The 27685-nt window shown below is 41.5% G+C and overlaps 1 protein-coding gene across 3 annotated transcripts; it reads right to left on the bottom strand.

Annotated features, from left to right (window-relative positions):
- On the bottom strand, positions 1-27685 carry SLC35A3 (solute carrier family 35 member A3). Of its 3 annotated transcripts, none has more exons than XM_083743490.1 (8): positions 27581-27685; positions 14236-14440; positions 13284-13438; positions 13047-13169; positions 10277-10448; positions 7234-7352; positions 6193-6326; positions 1-2228 (listed from the first exon to the last, which is right to left on the bottom strand). In XM_083743490.1, exons 2-8 carry the CDS (start codon positions 14420-14422, stop codon positions 2138-2140), a joined length of 981 nt encoding a protein of 326 aa, XP_083599616.1. In that variant the 5' UTR covers positions 14423-14440; positions 27581-27685; the 3' UTR covers positions 1-2137. The 3 variants fall into 3 exon arrangements, with proteins under 3 accessions (XP_083599616.1, XP_083599617.1, XP_083599618.1); XM_083743491.1 differs by lacking the exon at positions 27581-27685 and adding an exon at positions 21834-22251; XM_083743492.1 differs by lacking the exon at positions 27581-27685 and adding an exon at positions 21653-21674.

Below are 27685 nucleotides of genomic sequence, written 5' to 3'. Positions count from 1 at the left end.
TTTGTTTTCATAAACACTTTATTTCTTTGCTAATGCCAATGGCTGGAATAGAATATAAATTACTTTCACTTTGAGACGTTACCAGTGGAAACGCTGCAGAAAAGCGATCATTAATGCACCGTTTGTAAATTAATTCTTTGCCGTAAAAAAGAAAGTTAGTTGTGCATTAACCCGACACTTTTATTAGGTTTGACTTAACGGACTGCTTGATTCACATAGTCATTGAGATTTCAATCCCATACACACTTAACCTGGGAGAAAGTCCCACTGAATGTAATGGGAACTTGCACCTGAGCAGAAATGCATGGGATTATGCTCTGAAATATTTTAGTAGACTAATTCTGGAGCAAAGGAACATTAAATTAACGTAACTCATAGCTCCCCACAAAGAACCCATAGCATTGTAGCTGTGAGAATCACAAGAGTGCTCTGAGACTCCTAGCAGCATCACAGAAACATTCATTTATTTCTTTGACATCTGTGGAACGCCCTCCCATCAGATGTCAAAGAAATAAACAACTATCTGATGTTTAGAAGACATCCGAAGGCAGCCCTGTTTAGGGAAGTTTTTAATGACTGATGTTTTAATGTATTTTTAATCTTTTGTTGGAAGCTGCCCAGAGTGGCTAGGAAAACCCAGCCAGATGGGCGGGGTATAAATAATAAATTATTATTAATTAATAAATTATTATTATTATTAGAAACATGTTGGGGCAGAAGGCAAGAAGAACCATGGTTGTTACACAGATGTGTAAGTGGGGTGTTTTGTAGACATTTCATTACTTTTGATATGTTACCGTAAGCAGTTTAATACCAGATTTGCCCACAATATTAAGCCGTAACAAGTGTTCCAAGAAAGTTTGCCCAGCTATTCCAGGATGAAGCAAAGAAGGTTCTTTGGCAATCTCTCGTACCAGGAAAAATGATGCCCTATACTCATTGCACAATAATGTTATCAATATTAATACAGTTAGCATGTATTCTTCACAAGACTGGACAAAAACCACTCTCAGTTACATAATTCTTGCTTGTGTGTGTGTGTGTGTTTTTTAAAGCTCTGTAATATAATACAGTATTTTCACATGATATATCACCATGGCTCCAAAAGGAACGATAATACCTTTAACCATTTCCATGACTAATTTTAAAAATAATTTTAAAATATTTTCAGATTAAATTTTGAAGCAATGAAATGCACTGTAAGGTAATTACAAGATTTTTTTTTTGCTTTTATATCTTTATATAAAAAGGATTTGCTCTTTGAACACACACATCCATATCTGGTGCCAGCTCTGGCACTCTATCATAGCCTTTTGTTGAATAAAAGCACAGTAGCTATGCCTCTTCGATTTGTTTTTACGAAGCCTTTGGTCAGACTCAATGGTAGTGCTGCAGCAGCAAACGTTGTGACCTGATCCCTACAACACTTCTGATTAATCCTTTTTATTATTTGTGGATTCAAATCCTTCCTCTCCGGGAATCTTATCAAAAAAGTTTCTCGTGACCATTAGAAATGTGTATAGATATGTTTCCCAACACAAATTTCTGTTTACTTGTACAGCTTTCTATATAAAATATATAAAATGTCTGAAATGAGAACGATTCAATCTTCCTTTGCAGGGGTTTAAATCGGAAACCAAATCAGAAACACCATGGTTGCACCAAGTCTTATTTCACTTTGATTTGATCATTACAAATATACAGCAAGTTAAAAAAAAGCATACTAAGATGAAACAGTCAATTTGCAAAAAAGAAAAGAAAAAAGGTATGATTCAACAAATGTCATGTGCTCTTGCAAGAAGAGTGCATAGGGCATTTCTGCAGCTGTCAAATACAGTAAATAATTCTGATTTAACCTCAGAGTTCAAGCAGGAAGCATTTCTAATTGTAGGTATTAGGTGCAACGTGTTCCCTTCAAGTTTTGTTCTAGGACTTCCTTCGTTTCCAGAGGTACATACTGTTTTCTGTCTTTCTGTAGTTTGGTCTCCCATAAACCATTATTTTAATATGTTGTCATTCTTCAGATACCATGTAAACTCTTCCATTCCAGTGCTTGGTGGTCCTCCATATAATTATTTTGAGGTCCTTAATGCACAGTTTTTGCAAAAAAAAAAAAGGGCTGACACTGAAGATTCTGCTATGCTTTAATAGGATTCCCTGCAGGCTTTGGATCATAACCGTATAGGAATGTAGCAGCTATTACAAGAACGGCTCCAAGGAAAAAAACACTGAAAGTGAAAAAGAGGGGGGGGGGGAGAGACTTAAGACCATATACATTCATAAACTAGATATCATTTACTTAAATGTATTTATTTTATGGCCAAAATGTTCATTAGTTTTGCTTTTCCCATTTCCCCATTCTTTTTACAAGCAGATATCTGGCTTGTCTCTTAGCCTGGTCATATAATGAAACACCAGGACACATACAGAGGTCTGCAAAGGAACTGGAACAATAAAATAAAAGTGATAAAATAGCGCCTTATTAAATAGATGCAGTGAGCAAATATGAGACTTTGGCACGGCAACACGACAGAACTTCCCAGCTTGCAAATGGTTACTGTTAAAGTCTCATGATGTTGTCTGAGAGAGAATTGGACAAAAAAGCCATTGTTTTGCTTTGGACACTTCCACAGGCATGGAAGACAGTGGCTTAGACTGAGAAGTCCAATATGTAGGCTGCAGGGTTCAAAATGGCTGAAAAAGTGTGCATCAAAATTCAGGTTATCAAAAAATTGTGGCTATCAAAAGAGTGGGCTTTCAAAATTCAAGCAAGTATGTACCTGCTCTAAGATACTTCTACTGGAGTTAAATAGTTTTCTTCCGTTTCTGACTGAACGCACTGCTGGTGTTTTAATATTCTCTCTTAAAAGTATGCAAATAAGGAAAGGAAAGATTCTAATCAACTTATGTTCAACTTGGGAACATAAGAAGCTGCTCAATGGAAAATCAAACTGTTGGCTCGTCCAGCTCAATCAATGACTGGCAGTAGAAGAGTTTTATAAATGGTATAAATGGTTTTTCCGAATCCCACCTGAAAAGCTCAATCTGATGTCATTCAGTGCGAGCAAGTCTGAGTCCTGCTTTTCCTGGTGGAAAAGAAGTTCCTTCAGCAAAAGTGTTTTTGTGAAAACCTCTGAGGATTGGGGATTTTTGCAAGCCCCAAATCAGTGACTTTGTCTGCTTGTATGACTATCACTGGCGTGTCAGTATTTCTGTGTAGAGAACTGCTATGGCAACAAAACTGCTGCGTTATCCTTACAAGCATACAGTGGTACCTCGGGTTAAGTACTTAATTCGTTCCGGAGGTCCGTTCTTAACCTGAAACTGTTCTTAACCTGAAGCACCACTTTAGCTAATGGAGACTCCCACTGCCGCCGCGCTGCTGGAGCACGATTTCTGTTCTCATCCTGAAGCAAAGTTCTTAACCGGAGGTAATATTTATGGGTTAGTGGAGTCTGTAGCCTGAAGCGTATGTAATCGGAAGTGTATGTAACCCGAGGTACCACTGTACAATATTGGCTCCTGTTTATGATGGAGGAAGGAAGATTTCTGGCCTAAAGTTTCTTGCTGCTCAGCTGCAATTTCATGTGCTGTAGCACAGCCTTCAGGTAAGAACAGGGGTGATCGACACGTTACACCATCAAGGACTGTAATAGAGATTATTGCATCAAAAGGATGTACTACTCTGTTACTGAGCTACAATCCTGAGTGTCAAACAAGGGAAACCGTTGCAGGCGCACTATCAATAGTGCCCTCCTTGTTCCCTGGCTCCCATTCTAAAGGAGATGATAGATCTTTTCTTCATTCTACCAGATTGTGTAACGTGTCGATCGCCCCTGTTCTTACCTGAAGGCTGTGCTAGAGCACATGAAATTGCAGCTGAGCAGCAAGAAACTTTAGGCCCAAAATCTTCCTTCCTCCATCATAAACGGGAGCCAATATTGTATGCTTGTAAGGGTAGCGCAGCAGTTTGGTTGCCATAGCAGTTCTCTACACAGAAATACTGACACGCCAGTGATAGTCATACAAGCAGACGAAGTCACTGATTCGGGGCTTGCAAAAATCCCCAAAGAGGTTTTCACAAAAACACTTTTGCTGAAGGAACTGCTTTTCCACCAGGAAAAACAGGACTCTGACTTGCTCATGCTGAATGACATCAAACTGAGCGTTTCACATGTGATGAACAGAACTGGCACAGGTCAGCAGTAGAAAAGACTCTGCACAAGATGTGAGTGGACCATGGAATTTGGAGCAGATACATGGGCAGCAAGCTCCATCAATAAAAGCCTATTCATTGTTGACCCTGCTGGGTGAGGCTTTGGAGGGCTTTAAATGGGCATGCCATTTGGGTGTCTAATCCCCATTAAACTTTCTGAAAAACACCCACCCACTGTTTAGTTTAGTTGTTTAGTTCATTTACAGTTTGATTACAATTGCCAGGCAAAAACTGATACCTGAATATGTACTGAATTAGAACTCAGGATGCCCAACATTAGTCCAACAACAGATGGTGAATAGTGGCTTCAAAAATATATACAGTAGTACCTCGGGTTACATACACTTTAGGTTACATATGCTTCAGGTTACAGACTCCGCTAACCCAGAAATAGTACCTCGGGTTAAGAACTCTGCTTCATGATGAGAACAGAAATCATGCTCTGGCGGCACGGCAGCAGCAGGAGGCCATTAGCTAAAGTGGTGCTTCAGGTTAAGAACAGTTTCAGGTTAAGAACAGACTTCCAGAACGAATTAAGTTCTTAACCTGAGGTACCACTGTACAGTCATACCTTGGTTGCCAAACGCCTTGGAACTCATACGTTTCGGCTCCCGAACAATAAAAAAACAGAAGTGAGTGTTTCAGTTTTCGAATGATTTTCGGAAGCCGAACGTCCAGCATGGCTTCCACAGCTTCTGATTGGCTGCAGGATGCGGACTCCCAAAACACATTCTGTTCGAGAACCAAGGTATGACTGTGTTACTTAAATGTTATAGCAGTGAAAATTAGTAGCAAACCAAAGCTGACTCAGCTAGATGTTTTGCACTCTGGCATACTGAATTTGATCATTTTCCTTATCTGAGTTAATGTTTGAGCTATTAATAATGGGCTTCTGGTTGAACTGTAACTTTAGTTATTGTAGATCTTGCAGATAGCACCTCAGATTTAAACACTAAACAAAATTAGGATCAGCAGATACAGAGATTATTATTTTTTTGAGGGGGAAAGAGGTAGAGCTCTTTTAAATGTTTTACAGTTGCTATCTGAACCATACGTACTTGTAATCAAGTTCCTCTGTATTCAATGAAACTCACAATGAAGTTTTTTTTGGGGGTGGGGACACAAATTCATAATATGGTTTTACATAAAGATATATGCCACCTATTTCAAAGAATCACTCTGAAAAATATTTGAGTCTAGATTAATATGGAAGTAGTCTAAAATGCCGTAATTTCATATTTCCTTCCCTGAAAAGTAAAACACTGTGACCATTACTCTTTGCATATGTTGATCTTAGTGGAAACGAAAAGTAGTATGTTTGGCTCAGAATAAACCCTCTCAAATTAATGGCCAAATTAAAAGTTATTTCAGTTGCATGGTTAACAGCCATGCTTGGAGTTTTTCTTTTTCAAAAAAACAAATTAATTAATAATAAACTGGGGGAGCAATTTTTATTGGAATCGCAACACGGAGGGAAATGAGTTGTGACATTTGAAGGAGCAGGGGGTTTGTCATGTTGCTGGAGAGAGAAGGGTTATATCTCCCCTGAAGGCTGTGGTCATGATAAGACTCATGTCCCCAGCAATTCGGTCTTAACTTTTAAAAAATGTGCATCACCAGGCTACTCAAGAACTGCACAGTTTATGTCTAGCTTAACACTAAGAACAGTGTAGTCAGTTTAATGAAGTAAATCAGTGCAATTCAGGCGTAAAAACTGAGTCAGTCAGAAAGAAGCATGTGAAAAGGTACTGAAATAGTGACACAAGCGACCATAAATGTGAATTTTATAACCTTTGATAGACTCCGACTAGAATCTATATTTTGTAATCCGCATGACAACCACCATTCTCCACGATAAAATACAAAGGCTGCATCCTATTGCAAAGTATTTAGAGTGCATACTAACCTAAGCAGTTAAAGTTACTTAAAATCAGTTGAGACGCAAATTTCAGGTTATTTATATAACGTACTCTTACCTTGTAGGGACAAAATCTTGCAGCCAGAAGTATGAGATTAATGTTGACAGTATAATAGACAAAGATGTTGCAAATCCTTTTAAAATGTTGTCTGCATATTTTATAACAGCAGCTATAACAAGGCCTCCAAGTGCCTGACAAAACATTGAAAAGCAAGTTGTCATCATATCTGAAAACTTCTAAGGAGAGGCCTTCCTTACTATGCAAAGAAAATGGAAGACTGTCTTCAAAGACAGCACCTCCCCTATGGCTTTTGTAAGTATTGCATTAAATAGGTATTTGTAACACTAACATGTAGGGCAGGGGTCAGCAAACTTTTTTAGCTGGGGGCCAGTCCACTGTCCCTCAGACCTTGTGGGGGGCCGGACTATATTTTGGGGGAGAAATGCTCCACAAATAACCCAGAGATGCATTTTAAATAAAAGCACACATTCTGCTCATGTAAAAACACCAGGCAGGCCCCACAAATAACCCAGAGATGCATTTTAAATTAAAGGACACATTCTACTCATGTAAAAACACACTGATCCCCAGACTGTCTGCAGGCCGAATTTAGAAGGCAATTGGGCCGCATCCGGCCCTCGGGCCTTAGTTTGCCTACCCATGAGTAGGGTGAGGAAGTTCAAAATTATATCACATTAATAATAGGGCTGTCAACTGACTGAAGAGAACTTAGTTGATTAATTGGGGTTTTGTCAATTAAATCTGACTATGAATAATCTGAAGTAAAAAATGAAACTATTATAAGATGACACCTGCACTGCCTTAGAAGAGACATTATGCTTTGTGTTAGAAGTATGATTTGGTGGTGGAATTTGCCATCATATGTATATTTTAATTTAGGAAAAATAATGTCTGATTAATGGGGTGTGTGCTTTTTAATAAGTCAAAGTATTTTAAACTAGTAATTGAACTGAATAAAGATAACTGACCCTCCTCAATAAGAAGCAGTGGTACTTATCCCAGAAAACTGACATGTTTATCCTGCGAGAGAATATGTTCTGCTGGTTTTTGAATAAAATGTAACTCTGGATGCATTACCTGCAGAACGACGACTATCCAGGTGAGCTGGTTGTAACCTTGAAAAAATCCATTCTTCGATACAAGTTCCCCATCATAAATGTACACGCCCATCAAGCCAAATATGCTGCCAAAAAATCCTAAAAAAGACCGAGACAGATTTTTTAAAGCACAGTGAAATGAACAGCAAAAATAAAAGAAGAAACTCTCTTAATTCACTTGCATGTAGAAAAGCAGGTTGGTCCCCTCCTGTGTCAATTAATGTGCTCCACGTAGGGAATCCCGAATCATGTCTTGGTGCTTGCAACTAGTATAAAGCTCTGTCTGTTTACTGGCAGGTGCTGGTCATAGGTAAAAAGTAAACTGGCTGCCTCTCCTGTTCAAGGCCTTTGTTATGATTTTTTTATCCTTTTATCCTTAGCCACCAGACCAGAGTGGGAACTCTCTCGCACAGGTCCACCAACCAAGCGTCACCCTATTGATTGCCCATGATTGGGCAGTTTGAGCTTTAGACTTGGTGGGCTGTTCTGCCCTGCAATGTGGCTGGCCATGGAATCTATGCCAGCTGGCCACTGGAACATGACTGCTCGCCACCCTGGGCATGGTGTTCAGCCTGTGATGGTTGAAACTGGCGCCCACCCGGAGCAGGATATTATGATATTTAAAGCCCTAAACAACATGCTCACAGCATATCTGTCAAAAGGAATGTCTTTCCCCTTAGATTTGAAAATGTATTTATTAAAGCAAGCTTTTAATTTGTGAGTCTGTCACTTTTAAGAGTTTCCCCTTTTAAAAAGGCTATTTTGATCTGAAGTTACGAGTTCTTCATTTTGAGCCTACGTTTTTGCATTTTTATTACCTGCAAACTATTTTATCAATCATTGCTTTTCTGTTTTATATACACGAAGGAGCGTCTTCACCCCCATCAGTCTGCCCAGACACTGAGGTCCAGCGCTGAGGGCCTTCTAGCAGTTCCCTCACTGCAAGAAGTGAAGTTACAGGGAACCAGGCAGAGGGCCTTCTTGGTAGTGGCGCCCGCCCTGTGGAACGCCCTCCCATCGTATGTCAAAGAGATAAACAACTATCTGACGTTTAGAAGACATCTGAAGGCAGCCCTGTTTAGGAAAGTTTTTAATGACTGGTGTTTTAATGTATTTTTAATCTTTGTTGGAAGCTGCCCAGAGTGGCTGGAGAACCCCAGCGAGATGGGCAGGGTATTATTATTATTATTATTATTATTATTATTATTATTTGCTTTGGGAGCAATTTGTTACAGGAAAGTGGTGCGCCAATTGTTGCTTGTGAAGAAAACTGGCGTATACAGTTTAAAATAAATAAACAGAATAAAAATATGAGCCTCTGCTTTAAAATTACCGTATTTTCGCCCTATAGGACGCACTTCCCCCCCCAAAAATGAAGGGGGAATCTGTGTGTGTCCTATGGGGCGAATGCAGGCTTTCGCTGAAGCTTGGAGAGCGAGAGGGGTTGGTGCGCACTGACCCCTCTCGCTCTCCAGGCTTCAGCAAGCTATCAGCAAGCCTGGGGAGCCCACGGGAGTTCCCGCAGGGCTCCCTAGGCTGCGGATAGCAGCCTGCCACCCGGCATGCAGGGCGTCCTGAAGCAGAGCGCCCCTTGCACCGGGCAGATATCTGCAGCCTGGGGAGCCCTGCGGGAGTTCCCGCAGGGCTCCCTAGGCTGCGGATAGCAGCCTGCTGCACGGAGCATGGGGCGCGCTGAAGCAGAGCGCCCCGCACTTCGGGCAGACATCGGCCAGCCCCACAAGCTTGGGGGACAGCAGGGAGGCGCAGCGCCGCCATCCCGCTGTTCCGCGACCTGGTTTGGTTTCCCTGACCTGGTTTTGGGGGGGGAAATAAAGGAAATTTTTTTCCCCTTTATTCCCCCCCCCCCCAAAAAAAACCCTTAGGTGCGTCCTATGGGATGCAGCGTCCTATGGGAGGAAAAATACGGTATCTCGGTGCATGGGCTCCAAAATGCCAGGGATGCTCGTGTGGGGACAATTCCAAGGATTTCAATATATACTTATTTTCTGTGTCCTCTGAACCCTTGGAACCAAACCACCTTGTAAGATGCAATCATACTGTAAATGCATTTCTACTTTCCTGTGCTTTAAAAAAAATTGGCAGTTACATTTTACTCTTATTGTTATTTTACTGTGTAACCAATACTGGATTTTTCAATGCTGCCTTGAGTGCATTTAGGAGAAAGGCAATTAGCAAAATTAATAAGGATGGATTCAACTGCTAACATGAGGTCTCATAGCACAATTGTACAGTCAATTCAGATCTAACCTATGAACTGGAGAGGAGCTTTTCTACAGGTTCATAATATATCTCTACAAATATACATGCAATCATATTTTTAAAATGGCAGTACATAATCCTGTAATCAGTTGTTGAGAAATGATATATTTTGTTTTAAACAAAAGGAATTCATGCGTGTTTTTATTACACAATTCTATTACAGACATGGGGGGAGGGATTTAAGTATTCATCAAGAAAATGTTTGCAGGATACATAATATACCCAGTTTATTTTCAAAATAAAGGCATAGTATAAATAACTGCCACATTAGGATTATGCTTTAAATTGGAAACATGCAGTCAAATTTAATCTAGTTCTAGTACAATACATGAGCCAGGATCCAAAGTCTTATCTTAGGTTTGCCCGTGAACTTGCGACACTTCAGACGGAGTGTTTGACTTTTGAATCTTTAAACAGAGGACCCTCGTGGAAAATGACAAAGCATTAAAAAATCCCCTAAAAGAGAATTTTAGTTGCACTGTGGTTTGGATCTCAGCTACCGTATTTAGCAGCCATTAGATGATATCAAATCAAACAAAACAAGCTGACTCAGATGTTAAATGAACAACAATTGTATTCCGAACAGGATGCAGCGTTTAGAGTTCCTGTTAGCAAAGTTAATGGCAAATTTGGCATATGCTTCTGTAACAATTTAATTACACAAAAGCATGTTGAGGTACTCCGATTAGATTCTGCTGGAAATCTGAATCTCCGTTCTGTCTTTTTCTCGAAACAAGACTCACCCAGCTGAATGTTCCTGATCCATACTGACTGTTTTGTTTCTTTCAAGATTTTCTCAAAATACACTCCAGCAAATCCGCTTGAAAAGCAGGCTATAAGTACTGCCATCAGGCCCACAAACTGTGATCCTGCTGAGAGTTCTTTAGTGGCTGCTTCTTGTGAATCTGATGGCCACTAAGGAAACAAGCAAAATAAAACATGTATATTAAAATCGTACAGCAAGTTGCCAAATATAATTTAACATAGCGCAGAAGCTTGTGCTTTGTTCTTGCTGGCAAGAAGCAAAAAGAGGCAATGAAATACCAGAAACATTTCTCATCCAGCGCTTGTTTAGTCCTTATATACATCTTTATACCCATGAGCAGCTATTGATGGCATTCCAAGTTTGCAGTGAATCAAACTGTACTGACAATAGAATTGGGTTTTTAATAATTCCCTTTAAAAGTTGCATGCCTAGGCGTAAAGGTAAAGGTAAAGGGACCCCTGACTATTAGGTCGAGTCATGACCAACTCTGAGGTTGCGGCACTCATCTCGCTTTATTGGCCGAGGGAGCCGGAGTACAACTTCCGGGTCATGATTAAGCCACTTCTGGCGAACCAGAGCAGTGCCCAGAAACGCCGTTTACCTTCCCGCCAGAGTGATACCTATTTATCTACTTGCACTTTGATGTGCTTTCGAACTGCTAGGTTGGCAGGAGCAGGGACCAAACAACAGGAGCTCACCCTATTGCGGGGATTCGAACCGCCGACTTTCTGATCGGCAAGTCCTAGGCTCTGTGGTTTAACCCACAGCACCACCCGCGTCCCATGCCTAGGCATAGTCCTTCACATTTAAGAAATATAAATATTTCCACCCAAATTAATGCCCACCATTTTGTTTGGGCAACCTCTAGGTTTGTGGTTCTAAACATATTCAGGCTGCCCTAATGTTTATGCAGAAGCCAGTCCCACGTATCTCAATGAGACAAACTCTCATATGTGTGCATGTGCTGGTAGTTCAAGGTTGCAACCCTGTGGACACTTAATTGTGACTTCCGAGAAAACATGCTTTGGACTGGGCTGCACATTTGCAAGGTTAAGCATGTTTACCTGAGACTAAGCCTTACTGAATACAGAGAGCCATGTTTCCAAACAAACACAAACAGAATTGTGCTGTAATGCATGCTAATAAAAACATCTAGTTCTTAACCCAGTCTTCTGAAGCATTTTGGGGTTTCTCAGGTTTACTATTTTATTAAATGCTGTTTTTGTGTTATCTAACCAGGCAGAGGGCCTTCTCAGTAGTGGCACCCTCCCTGTGGAATGCCCTCCCTTCAGATGTCAAGGAGATAAAAAAACTACACAAATTTTAGAAGATATCTGAAGCCAGTCCTGTATTGGGATGTTTTTAATGTTTGATGTTTTACTATGTTTTATATATGCTGTAAGCCGCCCAGAGTTGCTGAGGAACCCCAGCCCGATGTGCAGGGAATAATACTAATACTACTACTAATAATAAAACAACTAATCCAGCAAGTCCTTCAACAGATTTTCAACACTGGGAGCACTGAATTCTATGTTTTGTAAGTGGTGCCCCTAAAGAACTAGGTACATTTACTGGTGACATGGCCTATATCTTGGGATCGTATCCCAGAGCAGCATTCATAAATTGAACACGTGAAATATGTTTAGGACAGTATTTATTCTGCTACTTCCTTCCAAAATAACAAGATTATTAAACAGTGCCCAAAAAGTTGTGAACATTTGGCCCATGTTGCTCTGCAGCATCACCACCTGCTTATCAATGTTCAATTAATCAGGAGTTCAGTGCACCCTTAAGGTATATTTGATGAATGAATCACAAGCAGAGATCCAGGGAGGGATGTTTATTGACAAAAGAACTGATTGCAATTGTGTTCTATTTCTTTATTCCTCTTTTGCCATTTAATATCCAATTATGGATTTTGTGACACGAACACAGAGTTTGCCCAGCTTCATTGCAACCAAGCTGATCTGCTTCACACAACATGCCAAGCCAAACGTTGGCTTAGGAAGACTGTGAAAATGTGCATGATCCCAGAAAGAAACATTATTAGTAGTGGGATGCAGTCTGTAGGCAACGTGTCAGAACTATCCTTAATGTGTTCTTTTACAACAGTTTATATCAGCAGAATAGAGAACACACAATATATCTTATTATGAGACTCTTTCCTGGCCAATCTTAAAACACCCTTCTGAAAATGTTCCTAGAATGTACCAATACATTTATTACCAAGCAAGTGCCCAAATATTTAAATGTTTTAAAGTCTCTTGGATCTTCTTTGATATTTTACTGGGGCTATGATTTTGTGTCTTGTACAGTGGTACCTTGGGTTACAGACGCTTCAGGTTACAGACTCCGCTAACCCAGAAATAGTACCTCGGGTTAAGAACTCTCATTTATACATATCAATAAAAAAATAGTCCTCCCAGAACAGATTTAGGGGGCACAGAGGGAGAGAAGGAAGGGATATTCCACTGTGAAGCCAAAAGTCCTTCGTTGGATACTACCAGTGCTTTTTTTCTGGGGAGAAGCAGGGGTACGCATACCCCTAAACATTTTGTGAATCAACGTTTGGCCTCATTGAGGGGTAGTATTTTAATATGAGTAGGATAATGAAAGTACCCCTAACCTTTATTTATTTATTTATTTATTTGGGGGGAAAGCACTGGATACTACTCCAGGTATTAAGTAGTAAAGCAAATAAGATCTACACTTTTAATATTCAGGAGTATGTTTATGTTAATATTTACCTGTACAAATGCAACTCCAGCCATCAAAATCACTAATGAAAGCCATTGATACACACCTAATTTCTTACTGAGCATGGACACAGAAAATAACGCAGTGGTAAGAATTTTCAGCTGATACGTGACCTGAAAAGACCAAATCAAGATGACTTTTGATTAATGACACATTATTTGTGTGCACAATTTTAAAAACCAACCAACCAACCAACCAACAGCAAACTCCTCAAAAGCATACCATACCTGGTAAGTGGCTGCATCTAGGTTTGACAAGGCAACATACAGGAGATTATTCTGTAGTGTGTAAATCCCAGAAGGAATAGCCAGTTTAAGTGTCTCCATAGGCTTATTAAGGATTTCATCATGCAACACTCTGTTCAGAGATCGTAAATTGCACTCTATGCAAAAAGAGAGGATAATAAATTCTTTGTAAGTTTAAAAACAGATTAGTGTGGCCTATTAATTATAACGAGCTTTTTTGCTAAAAACCTTTAGAGCTTTGCTTTTAAACATGACATTCCTAAGCAAAAATTTGCATAGCTATGTAGTTAATGTCCATTTACAACAATGGGTTTACCGCAGCGTCTTCACTGCATAACTGTGCAAAGCTGACAATGGTTTGTCCCGATTAAGATATAGCAATATCTAGTTCCTGCTGATGAAGACATCTAACTCGTCTCTTCAGCACTAGGAACACTGGCAGCAAAACGAAGAAGTTGTTGCTGTGTCCAAAATACAATTCCGTACATTTCTAATAGTTAATTCAGGTGGTGAGTGGCAACAGAATTGTAGCAAAAACAGGACCACCAAGAAACAAGAAGATTATAATTGTGGATGGGAAAACCTGAGTTTACAAGACGTGGAATTTTTTATTTTTTTTACACACGCACAAACAAGATTAAGAGGTCAAACTGCTGCTCCCCCCCAAAAAAAACCCCAGCCCAATGAGGTCTGAGCATGCTCAGTAACTGAGGAATACAGTTGGGGAAAACAAAAGACAGGTAGGTGTGGGAAGAAGAGTGGAATTTTATTTTTTAGGAAGACGAGTTCTTGCAACACTGAACAGGAACATTTCATTTTGGAGGGAGGATACAATGCAATATTTTGCTAAAGGTCCCACCTTGTATTGAAAAAAGTATTAACCCCCTCATAATAAACAAACAAACAAACAAACAAACATATATCAGACACCTACTGCTGTCTTTGTAAACCAACAAAATACACGCCGTGATCTTCAAAAGCTCAGCAATAACCACTGCAGTCGAAGATAGATAACGAGGTCCTTCTTCTTTCAGTGTCCTTGAATACCGCATAGTCAAAACCAAGCTAGTTGTCTGGAAGACCAAAATCCCCAAGGAAAGGTATTTTAAGTTGGTAGACATAGCTTGACTATCACTTTCCTGGGGGGGGGGGGGAGAAAAGAAAACATATATATCCAATGTAAAACAGGGATTACTGAGTAAAATAATATATTGAAGCCTGTTTAGGAATTGCTTTCAGTACAAAAAGAAGTCTCTGAAGTCAAGGAGTAACGAACCAAGTTTTTTAAAATGAAGCAACTGCATTACAGGTAGAACAAATGGTCTATAGTGGCAGCGCTGAGCCAATGCAACAGAACAATACCTTGTTTTTGCGTACTTTGGCTGTTGCCACTTGCTTTAAGGACTATTGCTCACTGGGCTTTTCTTTGAGCCGCCTGTCAATTCCCAATTAAAACTTCAAGCTACTCAAAAGCAGGAAGCATTTTGAAGACAGTTAAGAAAAACAAATGTGGCTTCTTAAACTATATACTCACAAATCAGCAGGTAGTTAAAAAACCACCCCATGTTACATGGGAGGTTTATTTTACAAATTAACTAACAGATGGGTGATTCTTATTTATAACCTGCCCTTCCACTTACTAAAGCAGTATTCAGTGCAGCCAACAACATTCATCATGCAATAAAACAATCAAAGTAGCACAGCAAGGAAGTAACAGAGTCCACTTCAAATGCCAATGCTAATACAAAGCCTGCTGGAATAAAACAGTCTGTGTGGCAGTGAAGAATTCCACTGCTTGGAAAAGACCAAGCACTGAATGTCAAAGCAGGAATAGGGAACCTAGACTACAGTTCCCATCATCCTTCCCTATGGGACTGGTGTGAGTTGTAGTCCAAGAACATTGGTCTGGCCACAGGTTCCCCATTTGAAAATGGGGCATAGCAAAAGCTGATTAGAAAGTCAGAACTGTGTAAAAAGCAACTCCAACCTACTCTTTTACAAACCTTTAGAATTTCATCATGATTTTTCAAGAGCTGGCGGCTATTCTTCTGTATCTGAAGGTTTCAGCGCCTCTCCTTCCCCCACTGGAAGTCACATTTACACACATACCATACCCTCCAACATTTCTCCACTGAAAATACAGATGCCCTATTCCATCATCAGGGACGCGGGTGACGCTGTGGGTTAAACCACAGAGCCTAGGACTTGCCGATCAGAAGGTCAGCGGTTCGAATCTCCATGATGGGGTGAGCTCCCGTTGCTCAGTCCCTGCTCCTGCCAACCTAGCAGTTCGAAAGCACATCAAGTGCAAGTAGATAAATAGGTACCGCTCCGGCGGGAAGGTAAATGGCATTTCCATGCGCTGCTCTGGTTCACCAGAAGCGGCTTAGTCATGCTGGCCACATGACCCGGAAGCTGTACGCCGGCTCCCTCGGCCAATAAAGCGAGATGAGCGTCGCAACCCCAGAGTCGGCCACGACTGGACCTAATGGTCAGGGGTCCCTTTACCTTTACCTTATTCCATCATCAATCATCTGTAGTAGTAGTAGTAGTAGTAGTAGTATCATCATACCCCACCCATCTGACTGGGTTGCCCCAGCCACTTTGGGAGGCTTCCAACATATACGAAAACAAAATAAAACATTAAACTTTTTTTTTTTAAAAAAAATCTCTATACAGGGCTACCTTCAGATATCTTCTAAAGGTTGTAAAGTTACTTATCGCTTGGGGGGGGGGCACATAACCATACCCTCCATAAGGATGTCCTAAGGAAAAGTGGGACATTCCAGGATCAAATTAGAAAACTTCTGTAAATCCAGGACTGTCCCTGGAAAATAGGGACACTTTGAGGGTCTGACATACAACTTTACTAGAGTGCTGTGTGTGCATGAATATTTGGGCCTGACGTTGTCTCATGTAGTTCCATACTAATAGGAGCATACTGTTAATAAAGCAGACTTTGGAGCGTACTCTCCCCCCAAATGTAGACTTTATTAGGGTTGCACAAGAGTTGCATCGTGCCCTTAATACACAGGAAAGCTCTACAAATTGTCAGAGCCAGGCTGGGGGCCATGGACAGCTATCTCCAAATTTAATCTTCTGGAATCAATGAGGGAGAGGAATCCACTCTCAGGCTCGCCAAATAGGCCCCTCAGTCTGCTGAGGTAACTTCTACAGATTACTTGAAAAGTTGTCAAAGGCATCTATACTTTGACAATGACCTTGCTGGCGTCCTGTTGCAGCAGAACAAAATTTAAGTTTCTCTGGGGATCAACGCAGGCCTTTGGAGACATGGTACACAAAGGAATGAAAAGACCTGCGATACTGTCCTGGAAGGCCAGAAGCACTAACTTGGTTGCCTTCAGTGCCAATTAGCTGGTGTTACAACTGCATGATCAGATCATAAAAGGAACCCACTCCCAATTCATTTCAATGGGTCTGATTTGAATAGAATTTAGTTGGACACAACCCTCTTATCCCTTATTCAGGATACAAACACTTTGACTTTTGAGGGTTACATCTCCATCAGCAACTAGGTTATACTGCACTATTTTGCTTCTCTCTTAACTAGTACATTATTCAAACTTAATCTCTAATTTCACCAAGATAAAGACGCCCCTGTTTTTCTTTACTTCTGCTTTCTACTTATCTTGGAATCTGATTGTTTTGTTTAAGGTACAGGGCAGATCTGGGTTACATGTCAGGATTTATCATCCCACAATAGAGAGCTATTGCTTTTTGGGGTGTAGCACCTGAGAGAAACTTATTCTGGCTGCCATCTCTATCTAAAACAGAGCCTACACCTCTGACCTTATGGCTCTAATATCACATTGTTTTTGTACTTAAAAAACCCAAAAAAACTTTTCTCATTCCACCCTCCCCCATTCATGTTTGATGAAGAGTTGTGCAGAACTCACAGCTTGCCAAAAGGTTTTAATTATTTTAATTATTTTTCCAAATTATAACAAATCAAACCAAATTACTTAAATTTAATACAATTTCTTAAAATCAGGTTTCCTGCTCCTGTTGCCAACATATGTCCATAATTTCCCCTCCCATACCGCTTCCTTTCTTATTTTGTCTCCAGCTGACATCCTTCACTTGACATTAAACCAGCTTTTTTCACCTTACAAAGAGCAAGCTTGCCAAAATGTTGTGACATTTTCGTTGGCCCTCATAAAGGTATTTATGTATTTCTTTTTTTTAAATTGTATACTGCTGTATCATAAATATATATATAACAAAGCAGTTTACAGCAACATAAAGCCATACCATAAAGCCACAGGAAGTTATTATATAACTAATTATATGGTTAACATCGCATGAAGTTAGCCTCCAACATGGGGGCAATCACTCAGCAAATCAGTTTCTCAAATTTATATTTAAAATAACAATTTTGTTTGGCCCTTACAATTCCCCACCCCGACATCTTATCAAACTTTTCTCATTGTTGTTAGCCGCTCTGAGCCCGGCTTCGGCTGGGGAGGGCGGGATATAAATAAAATTTTATGATGATGATGATGAAGAAAGTCTTCTGGGCTTGAGAGTGTCTACATATGTCTGAGAAGAAGAGAAAGGCCAGTTTTCAGGATATTGTGGGCGTGTGTGGGTGACAAGCTTTTTGGGAGGCCTGCGGGTGGCGCTGTCGGTTAAACCACAGAGCCTAGGACTTGCCGATCAAAAGGTCGGCGGTTCGAATCCCAGTCACGGGGTGAGCTCCTATTGCTTGGTCCCTGCTCCTGCCAACCTATCAGTTCAAAAGCACCTCAAGTGCAAGTAGATAAAATAGGTACCGCTCCGGCGGGAAGGTAAACAGCATTTCCATGCGCTGCTCTGGTTCACCAGAAGCGGCTTAGTCATGCTGGCCACATGACCCGGAAGCTGTACGCCGGCTCCCTTGGCCAATAAAGCGAGATGAGCGCTGCAACCCCAGAGTCGGTCATGACTGGACCTAATGGTCAGCGGTACCTTTACCTTTTAGCTACTTATTAACCCTCAATAAAACCTTCATGGAAAGAAACTCGGAGCGTGGAAAGAGAAGCTGCCATCTATCTCAGCTTTGCTCGTTCCTCCGTCAGGCCATTTGGCTCTTACCCCATTCCAGCTCTTTACCCCATAATAGAGAGGAGAAGTTGCTTGCCACCAGGAGAGGTGGGAAACGGGGACTTGCTAACCTCCATTGCACTGGTCCCTCCCAGGCTAGGCGCCATGGTGCTTCCCTCTTGCCACGGTCCAGGACTGCCTCTCGTAAGAGGATGAGAGAGATGCTCAGCAGAGGACGCTGGTGCCTGCTCTGCCTCTATGGAGGGGATAGCTGGCATGAGCTGCAACGCTGCTTTTGCAATGATGCCAAAGTAAGAAAAAATAAAAGTCAGGAAAGAAGAGCCTCTCTGGGTACAAAGCCTTCAACGCTCTCTAAGGGGCTGGTTGCTGCTGGGTGCCATTTTGACAGGGAAGACAGCCTTCTCAGCTTCCTCCTTCTCTGCCCCCAAGACAGGAAGGGGAAGAGCAGGGAGCTCACTGGACTTGTGTAGCTCCTCCGCTCTCAAGAGGGCAGCATTCCCTCCAACGTTTCTCCGATGAAAATAAGGACATTATTTTAGAAGACATCTGATGGCAGCCCTGTTTAGGGAAGCTTTTAATGTTTGATGCATTACTGTATTTTAGTATTTTGTTGCAAGCCGCCTAGAGTGGCTGGGGAGGCCCAGCCAGATGGGCGGGGTATATTATTATTATTATTATTATTATTATTATTATTATTATACCCCACCCAATTGACTGGGTTGCCCCAGCCACTGTGGGTGGCTTCCAACAAATATAAAAAACCTAGAAAAAAAAACATTTTTAAACGTCCCTTTACAGAGCTGCTTTCAGATGTCTTCTAGTGACTTATCTCCTTGGCTTGGGTGTGTGGAGGGTCGCATAAATTCACAGCCTCCAACATTTCTCCGATGGAAATAGAGACATCCTAAGGAAAAGCGGAACATTCCAGGATCAAATCAGAAACCTGGATGGCTTCTGTTAAATCCAGATCTGTCCCTAGAAAATAAGGACACTTGGAGGGTCTGGGGCTTGCAAAAAATGTTCCTCTGTGCGTTCTCCAATGGCCTCTTATCAGCAGTGGGGTGGGTGTATGGGAATCTATGACAGCCTTAGGAGAAGGCCTGAGACGATTTTGGCTGGTTAAAATACGATACCCTTAAATATGCGTTAGAGTGGGGATTACCAGTTTATTTTTGCTCTTATTTTTTATTATGCATTTTGTTTGTCTGTTTTCCAATTGTATTTTTATGTTGCAAACTGCCCTGTGATCTATGGCTGAAGGCCTATACAAATTTAATAAAATAATAATAATAATAATAATAATAATAATAATAATAATAATAATAGATGTTCGCCCAAGCTGTTCAACCCCTCACCCTGTCCTGTCCACACTGGCTCGGAGGGCAGGAAATTATGAAGGCATCAAAAGGCCAGGTTCTACCTCTTCAGCAAGCTCCTATTATCTGCTAGCCAGTCAAGGATGCTGAATAGCCTCCTTAGAGAAGAAATCCCAGATGCGATAAATGCCTCCCACTATTTATACTTTCCGGAAGCAATTAAAATGCCTTTTTGCTCCCACAAGCTTTCCCAGTTGGCTGAACAGATCTCTGCCAGGGGTGTCTGTTTTGTATTGTTTTTTAAATTCATCTTTTCTTATTTTCTTACACTGTTCTTAATGGTTTTTACTAGGTTTTGTAAATTGATTTGAGATATATATGTGAAACTCAGTATACTACTACTGTGGCACTTTAGGAAACACACAAAAATGTTATTTTAGGATGGCACCCAATACTATTCCTTTTCCAAGCATATATTAAAATAATAAAGTTTTTTTCAATCTGCTGGCCAGATAACCAGCAACTTTTTGCTTGACCAAAAGTTTTTTTTTTAAACTGATTAATATATCTATCAACTGAATACTGCAGTCTTAATCAAATGTGAACTTAACGTCCCACAATACTTATTTCCCAATGACATTTCAGAGAAAAATATCTGATGGGTTCTTGTCTTGAGTTTTCCAGAGCAATGTGGATTTGGAACTGAAAACCAAAGTTTTGGATAGAGGATTATAGCACAAAGTGGTAGTAGCTGTCACTAAGACTAAAAGGAAGGAAGGAAGTTTACAGCTAGGTGACTTTCCAATGCATCTGTGACCAATTTAACCTTTCCTTTACACCTTTTCTATTGTAGATGATGCCACATTTAGGAACCTAATGGATGCCTGGTACCCAAGAAGAGGATGATTTGGGAACAGACCCAGCCTTGATTTCAGTATCAAATGAAAGCGGGAGAGCTCAGAAAGCGTTATTTCATGAAATTGTATGAGTTGCTTATGGCAACTTAGGTGAAGAAATGCTAATTTGACAAGGACAAAAGGGAATGAGAACGATTATCTGTGGTTTTTTTAAAAAAACTGTTCAGGGATTAGAAGAAATAGCTGTAAGGGAATAAGATAGGAATAAGCCCACAGGAAGAAGGAGTTACAATATCGTAAGGTATCCTGACATTCTGGGATGGCGCAAGGCATAAATGAATTTGTACATTTGTAACATTTCAATTCAAAGACAGATGTATTTCACATTGACCAGCATTTTGAGTTTTGCACAAATGTCTTGGAAGTGAAAAGAACGCGTCTAACTGCTCTTAAAATTCTCCTGCACGCATTTTATATTTGTATAACATCTGAACAACTAAACAAAATATAAGCCAGAAAGAAATACCGATTTAAATTTTCATGAACAACCTTAACATACGAACTGCTAACTATGGCCTAATAAACAAGTCTAACAGAAGACAGATAGCTGTTTCTCCTGAATGACAAGTTTCTCAACTTTTATGTCAAACCAGCTTCGGCTGGTGGCCCAGCTACGCCCTTATCTGGATAGGGATAGCCCAACTACTGTTGTCTATGCTCTGATAACCTCAAGGTTAGATTACTGCAATGCGTTATACGTAGGGCTGCCTCTGAAGATGGTTCGGAAACTTCAGGTGGTGTAGAATTCAGCGGCCAGGTTGCTCATCGGAGCAAGACAGTTTGAGCATAGTACATCGATCCTGGTTCGACTGCACTGGCTACCAATTAGTCTCTGGGCCCAATTCAAAGTGCTGCTTTTGACCTATAAAGCCTTAAATGGCTCAGGACTAATTCTGCATGTTCAAGTAGATTTTGGGCTTATGGTAATCAAAGAGAAAAACAACTATGCCACATACAAACCACTTTTGAAACTATGGGGAATTCCAAAAGTAGTTTGCAATATAGCATACACATCTATTGTTTGAAGGAGGGGGCAAAGATTTCTTTGACATACCTAATTCCTTTGGCATACCAGAAGTCGCTCTTTGGATCCTCACCCCCATTAAGAGTTCAGCCAACAAGAAAACCCCCAACATATTCAGCACTGTTATGTATTTTCTTAAGAGCATTCTTAATAAAAACATATACGGTAGAAAATGGTTTAAAAAACCAAAAAACCATAGAGATATACTAACTTCAAGTATAATCTTCTCTCCATTTTCTGCCATTTCAAAAACTGAAATGTTAGGCACATAGAATTATTCAGTCAACCTTGCTGGAGAAGAACGACCCATCAGGTATCAGTTGTTAAGTTCCATGCCACATTTTCTTCCAAAGCAGTCTTAGAAGAAAGCACTCGATTTCCAAGCTTTGTGTAGCATCAGCTTGCTATATGCCAATTTTGCTTGCTGTCATTCTTCTTCAGCAAACACCAAGCTTTGTAGCATATGCAAAATGATTTCATTTTCTTGTAGGGAAAACGTTTTTCTAAGTCAAGAGGTGACTCCAAAAGACCGATTCCTCATGTGGACACTTAAGTACCTTGCACACAGAAAAGCACTTTTGATGCTATGCTGTACCTAACACCGCCTTTAAGACAAGTGACGTGTCAGAAATTGTGTAACTAGCAATATGCTACGCGTTCCACTGAAACAATAAACCACTCACTGTTAAGCACGCTGCAAAGCACAGCCCGTTTAGGGATATTTATTTAAATATCGTGTTTCCTCTAGATAAGAAATCTCAGACTAAAGATCTTCAAAACAGAGACTGAATTCCACAAAGCACTTTATATATGCTAAACATTTGCGAACATAGAAACTTTCAACATAAGGTTTAACCCTGCTATGTGTCTGTGGAAATGGACAACTACAAAATGTTTCTAAGACGCAGGTTGATAACCTTATTTGCTCCTTTAGAACAGTGCATGGTACATGAAAGACCAAAATGAATGGAGTTTTGCTGAGCAGCAGAGGATGTGGTGCATTTTTATTATATTCAGCAGTATAATTTTGGGGGTAAATATTAAATATCTATAACCTTGTCAAAAACAATGTAAGAAATACTTTACCAATGGTTTTTTGAGGAGGCGGATATGATGGCAAAAAGCAATGGGCTCAGGTTTTAACACAGGGGTTTTACACTGGAAATCTTCCTATTTGTAGAAACTACTGGGCAACAGAACAAATTAGCCAAGGGAGACTTTTAGAAAACTAAGGCTGAAAGCCTGCAGCCTTGAACACACTTATGGCTAGTCCTACTGAACTCAACAGAACCTATTCCTGAGCAGACATGCATAGGATTGCACTATGAACATTTAAGCCTTATGGAATAGAGGCATTAGGAATTAAAATAGGAACTGTGGTTATTCAGAATAGAAGATAAAACCTTGAACATAAAGGTACTGAATTGATTTTAGAATGCTGTATTATTTTAATGTTATTAGCCGCTCTGAGCCCTGCTTTGGCTGGGGAGGGTGGGATATAAATAAAATTATTATTATTATTATTATTACTACTACTACTACTACTACTACTACTGTGAGTGTGGTGCATGTGTTTGCCCACCTTACAATAATAGGCTAAATCTGGGCTGGCTGAAGCATTGATTGGGTCTTTGGCATAGTTTCAGCTCCTGGGCCCCTCCTACATCAGTTGAACACTCACCAGCCCCCAATGGAGTTACCTAGTGGTGAGCTGTATCAGCAGTGTTCCCCTAACCCAGTGGTTTTCAACCAGGGTGCTGTGGCACCCTGGGGTGCCTTGAATGATGATCAGGGGTGCTGCGGGCAACCCTGGTCTCTGTCCCTCTTTCCTTCCCTCCCTTCCTCTGATGCCCCCTCACATCTCTGCCTCCCAAAGGCTTGCGAGGCTGTTTGTTGCTGCAGCCCTGACTACAAGCTCCCCAGGTGAATGGTGTCCCTGGGGCTGGCCAGGGGGTGCTTTTCAGGCCCCTGTGGGGCAGTGTGAGGAGGCGCCTCTCTTTGGGGCGGGGGGGGGGGCAGCTCAGAGACCAGGGGCGGCAGCAGTGGCTGCCCAGAGGACTCCCAGTGAGAGGGGAGAAGAGAGGAGGCTGAGGGAACACTCTACAAGGGAGGGCATTTGAAAAGGGGTGAGGGGGCTTCTGGCTCTGCAGGCAAGGGGTGACGTAACTGAGCTCCTGAGCCCCACAGGGGTGTTGCAGAAGGAATGTAGTTGGTCAAGGGAGCTGTGGACCCAAAAAAGGTTGAAAAACTTTGCCCCAACCTCGGGGCAGCTTGGAGCCACCATTTAAATTCCTCACAATGCTTCGGGGTATGAATAAAGGCTAGTCAGCACATGCACCAACTACATTGGCCTACACCAGGGGTCAGCAAACTTTTTCAGTAGGGGTCCGGTCCACTGTCCCTCAGACCTTGTGGGGGGCCAGATTATATATTGAAAAAAAATATGAACGAGTTCCTAAGCCCCACAAATAGCCCAAAGATGCATTTTAAATAGAAGCACACTTTCTACTCATGTAAAAACACCAGGCAGGCCCTACAAAAAAACTCAGAGATACATTTTAAATAAAAGGGCACAATCTACTCATGTAAAAACAGGCTGATTCCCAGACCATCCGCGGGCCGGATTTAGAAGGCGATTGGGCCGGATCTGGCCCCCGGGCCTTAGTTTGCCTACCCATGGTCTACACCCATCAATGTAAACATAGTTCTGTTTGTCCAAACCTCTCTCTAGTTCAGTATTTCCAACGTCAGACCTCATTCGCAAGTACCGGTACTTTGCAGAGAATTACAACTTTCCCCTTCACATTGTCAAAAGTTGTTGAAGCAGGCCATAAAAAATCGGGGGGGGGGGGTATCAATTTCTTTGAGAACAGAACCCTTCACTTATTTAATTATTTCAAAAGCTTCTCCTGAACCAGAATGCATTTTTTTTTATTAAATTAAGACTGATGTTCCAGTCTCATAGTGTGAAGGTAGAAGAAATCTAGTCAAGTTTATTATTCTGTTATGTTTGGCTTGTTTATCTGCCCTGCTGCCTATCTGTTTCAATTGTGTATTTTTTTTTAAAAAAAAGTTGTATAATCACTTAAAAACACGCAAACACAATTGTTAAGTGCCTTGAGCAATTTTTCAAGCAGAAAAGCAGGATTTGTGAAGGAATGTGAAGGAAACCCTCAGTTTTCCTGTTCTACTTGCTATTGCCTAACCTCTTTGTTCCATACTACCTAAGCTAAATTTCAAGAGGATGGAAGTTGTGGTCCAAAACATCACATCAATGCACGCTTCCAGCAGTAGTAATACTCACGACGACTATCTAAAAAGCACCTCACCAGCCATGAAAATAAAGATTTATTCACTGCTCAAAGCAGAAAAGGGTATTTCACCCATTTCAAGGTGTGACGCAAATCTCACACAGCTTAAGCTGTGATGCAACCTCATCCATAGTTATTTCAACAAAGCACTTGGCAAAGGTAGATGTGTTTTTCAAAGACTGATGACAGTAGCAGTGGTACTAACATTTGTAGGCAATTATTAGCTTGACTTTCAACTCAGAGTTGGGCAGAGTTCAGGCTTGCTGAATCTATTTTGTCTCTTCCTAGAATCAAAAGATTACCAAACAGAGTTAGGTGCAAGAGACATAAAACGGTTGTTTGCATACATAGGACTACTAGAAAAGAGATTACTTTCTTTTGCAACAGAGTCCACTCCTAGTTACTACAACTTTTCTTCATTTCAGCAATCTAATTGAGCTGGAAATGTCATTTTGCTGTTGCTATCGTTAAACAATCGGGAATTGGAAACCCATGCAGATCTACTGCAACTCACACAATTTGCCAGTAGATCCCAATATGCCCTCTGTCTACCTCACCCTTTTTTTAACCGTACCACTGCCTTCCTTTTGTAAGCCACCGAGTTATTTCTTATCTCCCAATTGACATCCTCTTTCGCCCTCCTGTTATGTTTTCTAGTTCTTGCTCAACAATCAAAAATCAAATTCAATTTATTAATCCTCCAGTTTCCCTTCAATAGTAATTCTACAAAGACACAGATATTTTAGGATACTTTCCAAGATCACTGTCTCCCCCCGCCACCAAATTTCAATTACCAGGGAGGATATGAGAAACCTGTTTCACCGTGCTTTTAATACTTCTGGAAATAGTACAACCTAACTGTGGGAAAACCTTTCGAAGAGGCAATGTAGAGAGTCAGGCTGTAACCTGTAAAACATGTGATACATTTTCAGCCTCCTCTACTCCTCCCTGCCAAATAGAAATTCCCTGACACAATACACAAAGGTGTGATTAGATGGTTGCTATTCAGATATCAAATAAGGAAGAGCGCAAAACCAGAATCCTGATGCACAGGAAATTCTGGGCCTCATAGGTTTACATTACTCCACAGATTAGCTGTTACTGTGCACACACAGAGAAGCAAGAGTTTGATATTGACTTAGGAGTTCCTGTGTCCAACTCTCTGTGGCAAGAGTAAATGGAATCGTTTCCCTCTCTTTATTCATAAATAGTACATACAAGGTTTTCATTGTGTAAATGTCACTCCATATTTTCTCTTTGTATAATATAGTGATAGGTGCCAACTGGAGAAGTACACATAGCAACTTTAGGCTGCAATCCTATACACCTATACATATTTTCTCGAGAGTAAAGCTCAGTGAGACCACACTGCACTTCTCCTAAGATTTGGACAAATGTGCCATTAATCCTTAGGTACAGTATAAACTGAATTAATACAAGTGTAGTAATTCTGGGAGTTTTGGCTGTTTATGTCTTTTTCATATGCAAGGAATGGCAGTCATTTTTCATTGCATCTTTCCCAGTGTTAAGATTCAAATTTTCCCTCAAAATCCAGTTCCTTACCTACCTACACCCCTGGGCTACATGCTCCTGGCTTGCAACAAACTAGCATAAATTTGTTAAATAAAACCATAGAGGAGTTGCTGTTGTTTCTAATTAACTGCCATGTCTCCCATGTTCCTCGCTTGCCAAAGTACAAGTTACTAGAATCCAGGCCATCTGAGTGTCCAAAGAACTCGATGCACAATAGTAATAAATTTGTTTCTCAACAGTCCTTCAAGTTGAGCACACCAACAAGCAGGCAACCTATTTGCCAGGAGTGGCATAAGGCACAAAGGAATGGCAAGATGGCTCTTCACTTCATGCATCCCTGATCCAAATGTCTCCTGAATTTTTTGTAACCCTCAAGCTTAACTAGCCAATTCTAAGCTCAGTGGTCGCTTTCCTTGGCGCCAGACATTTCTAAAACAAGAATCACAGAACTGCAGAGCCGGAGGGGGTTTCGGGGGTCATCTAGTCCAACCCCCTTGCAACTCAGGAATGCAGCCCACAGCGGTCCCTGGGTAGCCTCAAACCCCCAACAGCCAGACACGTTGACCCACTGCACCAATCGCAGAACTGCAGAGTTGGAAGGGACCTCGGGGGGTCATCTAGTCCAACCCCCGCGGCGCGGGATTCTTTGACTTGAACCCTTCACCCTGAGATCAAGGGCCTCATGCATCACCGACTGAGAGCTGCCTCCCAGCTAAAAAGCCCATCTTTAATCCTGGAAAAAAAAATCAAAGCTCCTCGAGGGATTCCTGAGGGCAATGCGCAAGGAGAAGGAGAGAACACGAAACTTTCCTTTCCTCGCCGCGGTCGCAAAGCGTCAGGCACGGCCGAGAACGAGCTGGCTGCTTCTGGCTGCGGTTGGGCAGGACGGCACTCTGCACATGCTCGGAGGAACCACCGGCGTTCGGTGGGGGAGCCCAATCCCTCGGGGATGGGGTGGGGGTGCTTGAAAGCCAAGCCGCCCCCACCCCGAAGAGCCCCGCCTCCTCCAGCTTCGCATCCCCTCCGGGTCCCGATTCCTCCCGCTGCCTCCCTCGGCGAGGAGGAGCTGCCCTTCCTTCTTCCCGCCCGGGTCTCCTTCGCTTCCCATCCTCACCTGCCGCGCGGGGAGCCTGGCGCGCTTCCCTTCCGGGTGCTGCTTTCTCCCCCCCACCAGCCGCCGCTGCCGCCGCCATCCACTCCCGGTCCCGCCCCGACAACG

The sequence above is a fragment of the Podarcis gaigeae genome (genome assembly GCF_964106915.1).
Source record: "Podarcis gaigeae genome assembly, chromosome: 6".
Classification (NCBI taxonomy): domain Eukaryota; kingdom Metazoa; phylum Chordata; class Lepidosauria; order Squamata; family Lacertidae; genus Podarcis; species Podarcis gaigeae.
Note: the sequence above shows the minus strand (reverse complement) of the source record. Positions and strands in the feature narration are given on the sequence as shown.